Source organism: Leguminivora glycinivorella, chromosome 4 (genome assembly GCF_023078275.1).
Source record: "Leguminivora glycinivorella isolate SPB_JAAS2020 chromosome 4, LegGlyc_1.1, whole genome shotgun sequence".
Lineage (NCBI taxonomy): Eukaryota > Metazoa > Arthropoda > Insecta > Lepidoptera > Tortricidae > Leguminivora > Leguminivora glycinivorella.
Window position 1 is genome coordinate 16,433,952 of NC_062974.1, and position 12,135 is coordinate 16,446,086.

At 35.8% G+C, this 12,135-nt stretch overlaps 1 protein-coding gene across 1 annotated transcript in view; it reads right to left on the reverse strand.

Moving 5' to 3' along the window:
- LOC125225787 (lachesin) overlaps nt 1-12,135 on the reverse strand; it is a 124,197-nt gene that overhangs the window by 50,655 nt on the left and 61,407 nt on the right. Inside the window, exons 5-7 of the mRNA XM_048129640.1 lie at nt 8,836-8,942; nt 3,211-3,396; nt 2,568-2,760 (exon numbers count right to left, since the gene is read on the reverse strand). Coding sequence (XP_047985597.1) covers nt 2,568-2,760; nt 3,211-3,396; nt 8,836-8,942 — 486 coding nt within the window. The remainder of the gene's footprint in view (nt 1-2,567; nt 2,761-3,210; nt 3,397-8,835; nt 8,943-12,135) is intronic.

Below are 12,135 nucleotides of genomic sequence, written 5' to 3' on the forward strand. Positions count from 1 at the left end.
CGGTATAATACTTGTTTACAATTACTGGTGTAATGTGACTGCTAAGCTTTTGAGGCGAGTAAAAACAAAATTCTACAAATAATTTGGAATTAGTAAAATATAAGTATATGGGCATTTTCAGAATTTGGGTATCCCCAATTAGCGTAAGTTGTTAACAAAAATTAACTCGCTGTCAGTTTTGTGAGGACAATTAAGCACAAAATTTGTCTAAAAATTTCCTTTTTAGGGTTCCGTTCCGTAGTCAACTAGGAACCCTTATAGTTTCGCCATGTCTGTCTGTCCGTCCGTCCGTCCGTCCGTCCGTCCGTCCGTCCGTCCGTCCGTCCGTCCGTCCGTCCGTCCGTCCGTCCATCCGTCCGTCCGCGGATAATCTCAGTAACTATAAGCACTAGAAAGCTGAAATTTGGTACAAATATGTATATCAATCACGCCACCAAAGTGCAAAAATAAAAAATGGAAAAAAAAATTAATTAGGGTACCCCCCCTACATGTAAAGTGGGGGCTGATATTTTTTTCCATTTCAACCCCAACGTGTGATATATTGTTGGATAGGTATTTAAAAATGAATAAGGTTTTACTGAGATAGTTTTTTGATAATATTAATATTTTCGGAAATAATCGCTCCTAAAGGAAAAAAAAGTGCGTCCCCCCCCTCTAACTTTTGAACCATATGTTTAAAAAATATGAAAAAAATCACAAAAGTAGAACTTTATAAAAACTTTCTAGGAAAATTATTTTGAACTTGATAGGTTCAGTAGTTTTTGAGAAAAATACGGAAAACTACGGAACCCTACACTGAGCGTGGCCCGACACGCTCTTGGCCGGTTTTTTCATGATCATTCCGAATGTAGGTTATCGCTTAAAGTTTATGTAATTAACACAAAAACAATGTTTTTATTGAAATTTAATGCTTAATTATCGTTACAAAACTGACAGTGAGTAAATTTTTGTGGGGTGGCAACGCGCATGTGACACTCTTTGAGTTGCAGGCGTCCATAGGTTACGGTGACCGCTTTCCATCAGGTGGGCCGTACGCTTGTTTGCCACCGACGTAGTATAAAAAAAACGACTTACGCTAATTGGGGGCCCAAATTCTGAAAATGTCCATGTCTTTTATAAATACTTTCACTTGAGTTTTTAAATGTTGTTACACTACTATACCTACATATATCATTTGTCGACCTTAAAATTTGCAATTTACATTTTAGTTTAAAACGGAATTCCATTAATGGAATATATATATCATGTTTTTAGTACATAATAATGATAATTGAATACGAACGCATGATAAGAATCGAAACAGCGTTAAATCGTTATTGAAAATAGTAGAAAACCCAATGTTTGCAGTTAATAGTAAATAGAAACGTTGGGTACACGCTTCATTAAATTAAATGGATATGGCCGGCAAACACTCCGAGCACGTGAGGCGTGGGTAATGTGCGCGAAGGAAAACGTTATAATATGGTGATAAGTTTCTTCCGTACGTTAAGCGTCCGCTATGTAGGTAAGGAGCGGGTGTGTAAAACTGTATTTTTTTTATGAAATAGGCAGCAAACGAGCAGACGAGCCGCCTGATGTTTTTTGCCATGATTTTTTTTCATTAGCCTACTTGAGTAAGTCGATCGCCTTTACACTAGGGGAGACTAAGGTGAGTTGGAACAACGTCAAAACGTCAATTGAGATATATTTCGCCATGTTATCGAGCTAAAACGGATTTGTAGCCGCGTCTAACCTACCTTCAATATGCGTCTTTGCCTCAAATCTAGTCTTCCACACTAAAATGTTTTTATCCCTTTCTCTTTAAAGGCTTTAGGGAACTTAGACCCCGTGGGTAGGAGATGTGATGTGTCAGTTTATAACCCCGACGCAAAAACGACGGGGTGTTATAAGTTTGACGTGGCTACTGTGTGTGTGTGTGTGTGTGTCTGTGGCAACGTAGCTCCCGAACGGATGAAAAGATTTAGAATATTTTTTTTTTGTTTGAAATCTGAATTGGAAGCGGGAGTGTTCTTAGCCATGTTTGATGGAAATCGGTCCCCTGAGTCGGGGGTTTTTTTTTTCAAAATTCTAATTTTTAAACAACGTTTGGACCTTAGAGCAATATTGCTATTTTAAACAGACAACCATACTAAATTTTAAAGCACCGTATAAACAGTAATGGCAATGCAAATCCTTAGCGCAGTAGCGCTGCATTTTGTTGGGTACGTAAAATACCTACCTACCTGAAACGCATTACAGTATACCATGTAATTTTACGAGTTTAAGTCCTGTAAGTCAGTGGCGTACAATTTCAGCATACAAGAATAAATGCCCTGTGCTGAAATTATAGCATCTGCAGAAAAACTGGCGCAGAGGAAATAAAAAAAATATCCTGAGAATATTTTTATCAAATATTTTGTCTGTGTTTTAAGTTGTCACATACCTATTTACTTATGTTATGATCAACTAAAATAACTGAAGTTTTATATTAAACAAAAACTCTGACAAACTTAATTAGAAGCGTCATGACTTTTTCTTAAACACACCTACATTTTCAGTGTATTAAAAAATCTTAATAACGAATTTACCTTTTGTTTTCCCCTGTGGTCCTCCTCTAGAAATGATGTCTCCACCATCCTCCCTGCGCCAAAGGATCTTCGGCGGCGGGAAGCCCCGTGCCTTGCAGACCAGCTTCGCCGATCCGCCTTCGGGCACCATCATGTCTCCCGACGTCTCTTCGTAGATTATATCCGGTGGTATTACCACCTCCAAAAATGCTGTCTGGATTGAAAACATATTTAAAAGAAGAAAGCGGACTGATAATATGAGAAATTGAGAACCCAATAATAAACTAGTGCAGGCATTCGTAAAATAAATTTGGCACGAAGCTTTGCCCAGTCCATCTGTTACACGATGTTATGAGAAACATACCTATGTATAACATACCTAATGGGCTAGTTTCCTATACGTAAAATAAAATATTTTATGCAGTGCAATAAATAATACACATAATTAGAAGAAAAATATGGACAGTAGTTATATTTAAACATAATTTATATTTAATAAGTCAAAGAAAAAGATATAAAATACATGAATTGACCGTGACGTGACTCCTCAGTATTTCATAGTAATTCCATATTAGCAAATCGTTTTACCAGTTCATAAAAAGAAGCTGATTTGACTAGTAGGAAACTAGCCTATTATATGTAATTGTTTAGCTATTGTTATTACCTGCATTTTCATGGGGTCCGTGTTAACTTGGCACATATATTGTCCTCTGTCTTCTCGTTTTACGCCTCTAATATTGAGTGTCCACGTATTATAATCATTATGTGTGACACTCAGTCGTGCATTGTTTGTAATCACATGCTCGTGAATTGCTAGAATCGCCTTCGTGTCCGCCTTTATCCATGCGACCTGATCCGCCGAAACGCCAGCCAGAAATCCGAATGTAACCATGGAATGCGTAAATTAAAAAAAATGCAATTACTCGTTCGTGTGAAAATAACAGTCAATTGAATGCCACGTTTCTGTTTAATTTCAGTTCCCATTAGTAAGCCAAGGCTTTAGCCGCAATAAAAATACAAGCAATGAAGACTTTCCAAGGGAACGACTCTAATTACAAGCGAATAGTTCCCAAGAGGTAGTCACGACAACGATCCTCCGGCACCAGCACTATCTTGTAGCGAGCACGGCGCAAAATACTCTCGGAATTTTTAATTACATTTTCGTCTGGTGGCCGCTATGAGGCTGCGGGCGCGCTGTGAAAACGCCCCTCGTTCACCCACTTTACCAAAAGCGTCGACATCGCAATAGAAGCTAATTTCCTGCATAGCGCTTGGCAAAAAAATGAACAAATTGTCCACAGAAATATGGCATTCAGTTATGAACTTTTACTACAATGGATTAAACTGTAATTTGAATTTTAATATATTTTTATTAAAAATGTTTTTCGCTCATGTAAACCATTTTTACCTACGACGGCACGGAGAAGGTATTTACTACTGACTTGTTAAGTATCTCAAAAGAACTTTCCACTATTATTTATAGTATAATTAAATGTTACAATTTAATTTTAAAGTAATGAAAAACAAATAGATGTAGTGCAAGGATTAAGTGCTTTGGAAGAGGTGCTATTGAAGACGCTAATATAATCAATCATAAACTATTTCATAATAAGTGCTTGTGCAAAAGATACTAAGTTGTGTCACAATAATGGGTGCCTAAAATCAGACATAGACTATTTATTATAGGCAAAGAAAACAGAAGCATTACAGCAAGTGTTTTGCTGTAATGTTTACATTCAAAACCAAATTCCGGAGTCTAACAATCTTTTAATCGTGAATTTCAGTGAGCCCATTCTCTGTTCATTTAAATTGTTTAATTAACGAATTAAAAGATTGTTTTGCTGCAGCTTGAAATTGTGATTATTCGTTTACTATTAAAATGTATTTCTAAGTCACAATTTCAAGATTTGGTACGACGTAACCAAATAGCACACCTGTGGGCATACGTATTTGTTATAATATTTAAAATGTTAATATGAAAACTTTATTGTCTTCACACGGAAGTATAGTAGTTATTTAGTTGCGTCGTAAAAATAAAAGTTAAACTAAAATGAAAGATTTTTACCACCATTGTAACTCCAAATCCATCCATACCAGCGGTGCATATCTAAACTAGTGTAATCAATATCGCCTTGTGTAATTTGTAACGATACAGACGATGAGCCCTGGCGTAATTTAATTATTTGATCGACTCTCAAATTGATGAGGTTCCAAGTAAATGGCTTTGGAGAGATGTAGTTACAAAGATATTCATGTCGACCTTGTATGCACGAGGGATCTCAATAGGAGACCAGACAGTGTCTTGTGAGTAGTAATTACTTACGGAGAAGCTAGTCGAGCAAGTATATATTGATACGGGGAGGTCCTCAATATCGCAAAGCCTGCTCAATGGTTCCTTGAAATCTAGGCACTATTCTCGTAATAACACATGAACTCAAAAGTGCTCACTCAATCCTCACACTTTTGAAAAGCCGAATTTTGATGAAAAACATAAGATTTAGACCGCTATTATATGTGTATAGTTTAGTAAAAGTGAAATGGGAATTTGTAAAATACAAAACGAACCACTAACGTGTCAGGTTTTTTTATAATAAATTTTTGTAAGTGCTCACTCAGTCCACACGTTTTGAGAAAGTTAAAAATGTAAATATCTTACGATTTGTAGCACCTAAGGCACTCGAAAGTACTTCAACATTTAGTAAAAATTTTTACTAAATATCTACCATCTAATATTTTATATTCGTTGTCTGGTTTTAAAGATATTCAGACATAACTTTTCTCATACAAATGTATCAAGTAGGGTGACCACACTATGTCGGCTCCTGATTTTCCCCACCTTCCCATTGTCATATTGAGATTGGGGAGTTTCGTTCAATTTTGATAATAGTTTATATTAAACTAATACCATATTAATTCTCCATCTGCAAACTGTTTTTAGGTTATGTTCTTGGCCTAGTGATGATGTGTATTGTGTAATTTTTATCCACGTCAGGATAATAACCATATCGACATTCATGCATTAAAAAGGACATAAATGATAATTGGTAAGAAACAAAGAATATAATACTTCACTAGTAAGAAAGCAGAACCTGGTAATCTAATCGTGCTAACAGATGAGCGTACCGGATTTGTAAGTGGGAGCGAGAAAATAATAACTATTTCTCGCTCCCATTTACAAGCTAGCACGACTGAGTGAGCACTTACAAAAATTTATTATAAAAAAACCTGACACGTTAGTGGTTCGTTTTGTATTTTACAAATTCCCATTTCACTTTTACTAAACTATACACATATAATAGCGGTCTAAATCTTATGTTTTTCATCAAAATTCGGCTTTTCAAAAGTGGACGGTGTTATGGAATAGCGAACTAAGCGCCAAAATCCGAAAAAAAAGTTATGAATGCAGTTCGGATATAAATGTGATAATCTATAGTATTGACTATTTATTTGTTGAAAAATCATGCTTACAGCCTTATTTTAAGGGGTAGAATCAAGCGACACCTTAAAATTTGTATGGCCCTGTGTACTAAATCGTTACGTAAAAACGAATTGAACGCCAAATTTACTTTTACAAATTATAATAAGCGTATATTCTAAATCGAAAAATCGAGTTAAACGCCATAAAAATGTTATTAATTCGTTTTGGTTTAAAGTTTTGATGATTTATAAACGCAATATCGATTTAACCGCCCTAATAGTGTCGTTTAATTCGTTGTTACATATTTGAAATTGCAGGATATTTCGCTTAATGAGAACTAAGTATCAAGGTTTTGTTATATCATAATATCTTATGTGTGTAATTCTGGCTAGTACTAATGAATTATTATTAGTTACAATGCCAATTTTGCCATATATGCTGATTTTTTTGACATTTATTAAAAAAAGTTGATTGGAGAACAAAACTAAATTGTTAGACGGATTAGTCCTAATCATTGTGGAGAACTGAGTGAGCACTAGGCGGTCAGTAAGATCAATAAACTAATCTTGGAATGATAACCTCTACAATCTACATTACAGTATGTAATGGTAATGTCATGATCTTTTACAATAAAGAAAACATGAAAATTTCGACTGTTTATTAGCATCGAAAATCATTAAAAAAGAATGGTTTCTTGGTAGGAATACTAGGAATAAATATTTCAAGCATATTTATTACTATACGATTCTGTACAATATCGACCGCTCTGAGAATAAGGACAGGCACTCGGGATAGTCTGAGAGAGCTTCTCGAAATGATTGAATAGGGACCAAGGAGGTTTATATCCATTTTAATTTGCTTAAGTGAGACTGTTTTAATATGTAAATCTTGTAGATAAACAAACTTTGGGAAACCTTATTTATTTTTAAAGTAAAAATTAGTGGCATGGACTAAAATAGTACCTATGTAATAGATTTACTAAGTGCCCAGTTTTAAATAAAAAAACACAAAGAAGAAAAAGTGCTGTGTGGTTCATAGCATGCTCCCATAACTTTTTGTCACAAACACGTTTAATTTGGTGCAAGTAAAATTGATACCCAAGAATACTGCTGACGCTTCAAAAATACAAGAAAACAATTAAATAGGTAATTACGACTCGAGATGAAATGGTTTATTAAAAAAAGGTCGTGTGAAAATTGCATTGTATACATGGACAATCTATATACCTACACTGCAAAATAAATATTAGCTTCAATGTACGGAATAGAAAAAAAAGGGTGATAAAAATCTAAATACAAAAATCAAAATCAAATTAAAAGTTCTCTTACCTACCCTAATACAATTTTTAAACCTAAGTAGGTGTCGATTATTTAAACTTTATAAGTGGTCTAACTCTAGTTTTTTTTTATTTTTATTTATTGAATAATAAAAGAAAAATTACACTTTCTTACACAAGACCCTCGGACGTTCCATTTCATTATTACTGTTATTGAATTTTAATCGTATTAAGCACTGAGAAAACATGGGTCCATGAATGTGTTTTACATTCTAACAACGGTTGCCTTCGGTTTTCCAATCGAACATCCTAAATCGCAAAACTTTAAATTTCGAATAAGAACGGAACCAGTTGTACTGTCACTCGTGAAAGTTTTAAATTTGCTTCTGCTGTATTCTTGGGTTGGTACTATTATGTGCATTGTCAAGTGTCTAGTGCAAGTGGTGCTTGTGTGTTCTAACTCTAAGCTATTTCGGACAAAATTACAATTTATTGTGCAATTAAAGTTTTAGTGTTGCTCTATTCTAGGATAGAGGTCTAGAGAGTGGTGCGAATGGGTAACGTTCGACAGGGAATTGAATTTGTATCCTTATACTTTTCAGGGTGTTCTATATTCACAAAATTAAATACGCTGTTGCTATTTTAATAAGTTAATTCGTAAAAGTAATTTTTATTTGCTTCTTTCAATCATTTATTTTAAAAGTGTTCTGCGATAAGATTGCGACCCATACAAAATGTATTAAAAGTGGCATGACAATTAGTCACAAACACAGACATATTCTCAGAGAAAAACTCATTTAAATTAGACCTAGATCTGCACGTTGACTTTACAAACCGTAAGTTGGTTAATTATCGTGGCAAATTATTTTAATTTAAAAATGCTTAGGTACTTAGAAATAATCTACTTCCCTATTTACTTAAATATATTTATTTAGTTTGAAAAACTGGTAGGGAAATTGGAAATCTAAATTCGTTCTCAGTTCGGTGTCAAACGTTACCTTGTGCTGAAGAAGTGCATAGAAGGTTGTGTGCTATAGATCTGTGCAAGAAGTGTAGGAGTCAGTGCAAATACTATTTGGCGAGATCCATAATTCAATTGTAATAAGTGTGTGAAAAATGTTAATCCAATTCAGGTTAGTCCAATCAACGAGTGGAATAAAATATTTAAAATTCCAATTCGGACATTGTTATTAAAATGTAGTTAAAAATATTAATACAATATGCGAGCAATTTTGCTTCAGTAATTTAAAAATTGTTTTTTTTTTTTATGCATTTGTGTGCATATTCATATTTACTTTAAGTATCACAGGTGATTTAAAGTTAGTTGAAATAAGATACGAAAATACAGTAGTAGCTTACAAATTATATTCGTTAGACTCCATTATGATAAATCAAAAATATTTCAGATATAATCGTTGATCGGGCTATATTTCAATTTTACGAGATTATAATGTGTAACTAGTTTCAATTTGACCAAAATACGAGTAAGGTTATTATAGATCTCAAACCAAAGGTGCAGGTGCTCCTCTATGAAGTGGCTAGCTGGAGTGAGTCGGTTTGATACACACCCTGGCAGTGGCGGAGTCGCCACTCACCCTATAACCACCCAGGTTATTCACGACGCAGGTGAACATCGCGTCCCTTCCCTGCGCGATCGTCACGTTCTCCAGGGGGAACATGAAGTCCGGTTCCAGACCTAGAGCTGAAACAAAAAATAAGATATATAGAAATTGATACATCGGCCTGTCATTTGCGGGCGAGAATTATCCTTTAAACGGATTGTAATATTAGGCATTTGTATAAAAAGTCACAAAGTAGACCTGTGTGCGTAGCCGAATGTACAAACGCTCACGATAATATCTCTTTCGTAGCTATCTGTCTATCGCTCTTGCGTATTGGCGCGACAGAGTCAGACTACATTTCTGCGGCGTTTCGATTTCGTTTCGCGTCGCAGAAATGCCATTCGGCTACGGGGCCAGAGGGCGTAGCGTTTGTGCATTCGGTTACGCACACAGGTACGTCGCAGGATCCGCGCTTCGCATCGGACCTATCCCAATATCAGTGGACGTGATGCAATGCATTTCATTGATGCTTCCTACGGACAAGACAACCGGACATGGTGGACAGGATGAGACGGTAATCATGAGATTATGATCATACATAATGGCACTGTTAATCCTGCATTACAGCTAGTAGCGTTGAAAATTAAGAAAATGTACCTACTTATTATGATTTAAACGTTAAAAAGTATGTTCGGTAGGTACTTAACTTACCTGAAACATTACCTTTATTTTGTAATTTTAAGTCAATAAATGTGTTTGCAAGTTCCTAATATTCCTAACGGAATTTGCCACAGTTCAATTGACTAAATCACATATCAATGTTTGCATCATTGCTCGTTGATTTAATTAATTAGTTAAATAGAACTGCTATGGGTTGGTTCCTGAAATAGAGGCATTGTGAATCATTTCGGGTCGTTGATGCGAAACTGATTTAGTCAGCGATATCATCATTTGCCTAAATACATAAATTGTACGTACGTGAGTTCCTTAGTAAAGCTAGTTTACATAGTGAGGTGCTGTTTATGAATAATTTATGGAACTGTATGTAAAGGATTCTTGGTGATCGAGTATCGTGTAATATTTAATAGAAAATGGTCATTAGAAAATTACTATAACTAGGTAGTAGGTATATTCAGAGTTTTGTGGATTTAATATTTGTCACTGTGTGCTCCTTATTTTTAGGTGAAAACGAATGAAAAAATATTACCGACAATCCGATCGGGCTATGTATTCATTTAAACTTTATTGCACAGTAAAAAAATTAAAAAAGGTGAATTTAATGCCAGAAGGCATTGTCTACCAGTAGGCCTAGCACATGATGGCCGCGGGAGTATGTCGCCGCGAGATAGACTACCTGTCCTTATGTCATTAATACAATTAGACAGAAGGCATTGTCTACCAGCTAAGCTTCATTTTTCATCGGCTTCGTTCTTTCTTTTATGAATAAAATACTTATGGTATTTATTTCTTAGACATTGGGTGTGAATTGGTACTAGGCTAATTTGATATTGGTTTTGACATTGTTACAATAAAATTTTCTTGCGACCACCGACACCTACACCGATCACCGATCTACCTACACCGACATTTACGTGGGATGTGTGTCTGTGAACCCCGCCTAGTCGAGCTTCGTGCAAACATAACAGTCATCGCTTCAAAGAATGAACCAAATATTGCTTTATAGTTGGTCCCACCGTCCCGCGGTAGGTACGTTATAAAAATGACAACCGAGAAGACGGTGTCGCCGGCTTATTGAACCGGTAAGTGATTTTTGCTCCCGACGGCTCCGACGCGCCGTTACCGATTTGCATAAATGGAACCACCAACTTTGGCGACGAATCGACTATATTTCCCGGTAACGTGATAAGCATTGGCTTTTATTTCGTTAACGGGTAAATTGGAATGAAAATTACCGAAAACTTTGAAGTTAGTTATTTGAAGTTATGTTACTCTTCCAAACAACAGCCAGTATGGGAGCACCATAAGATCATTATAATACCTACGTAGGTATATTACAGCTTACTTTGTTTCTAGGGACAGTCAGCAAAATTATTAATTTAGTACCCTTGCATAATAGTTTCGGCGACTGACGCTGACAAAACGGAAATGCTGTGTATTGACTATCTTTAAAATATCTTTAAACGGAACCACCAACTTTGGCGACTTGAACGACGAATTGCCCAGTACTTACGCTTTAGATTTTCTTGTTTACCCAGAACCCTAAATGGATCAACAATCACGGAGTGTGACTGTACCTAGGGCACCTAGATATAATCAAAATTTACATCAAGTGGTCCTTGAAAAATATCATATTGCAAGAATACCACTACGTAGCCTTGATCACCCGTTCCGTACCGTTCCCCAAATAAAAAGGCTAAAAGTGTTTTTCAGCGTAAAAATATCTTACAAAGCGGCACCTACATAATATGCTGTAAATTGGGTGAGTGTAGGTTGCCGGCGAATGGATAGCTCGAGGCGTCAATATTCTACGTGACCAGTTCCCGCGTCGCGCCAGGAAACATGTGTCGGAAGTGACGACTATCTATTTGCTCATAGAATGGCGATCATGCTGCTGAATTGTTTGCGTGGACCCGTGCGTTAGTTCAATCGCATCTACATTTGTAAATGGATTGTGTTATGTTGTTAATGGAATTAGGAATTATTTGAACTAGTCGGCAGCTAATTTTAATAAGTAAATAAATTATAATGCAAAATTGTTCACATATGGGTACTTATCCACTTAGGTGTTGTATCTATTTCTGCTTTTATCTCCTTTTATTTTAAACATGCGGTGTACATGTGGTGTAGATGTGTGGAGAACAATTAGGGTTAACAGAAGTAAGACAAAGAAAATAAACAATGTTTGAAAGAAAACGCAATGGCGATAACTTTGTTACATAGAACTTGGTTTGGTTTAAAACCGAGAAAATCCTATCATGTGTACTTAGTAACCAAGTAGAAACGTATATTTTCCGGACTAGGAATCAAAACAACAAAGAACATTTTCACAAGAGAACAAAAAGGCACAAATAGAACTTTCGTTCATCGATTGGCCGCACTAGCCTCCACGCCAAAATGGTTGGTCGAATAAAAATAAATTGTAAAGACACTTCGGTGTGGATACTTGGAGCTGTAGTGTGTGGCTAGCCGAATCGGTCAATTGAAACACCAGTGCAAATGTCGCAAAGCGGGAAAGATATAAAAACAGTAGGTCATTGTAGTGGTAGGACAGTTGCCTGTTTCACCACGTTACACGTTCTTGACACGGTGACAATAATCCGACACTTTGCTTCACAAATTCATTGCCTGTCTCACTAATAGAATAGAATATTG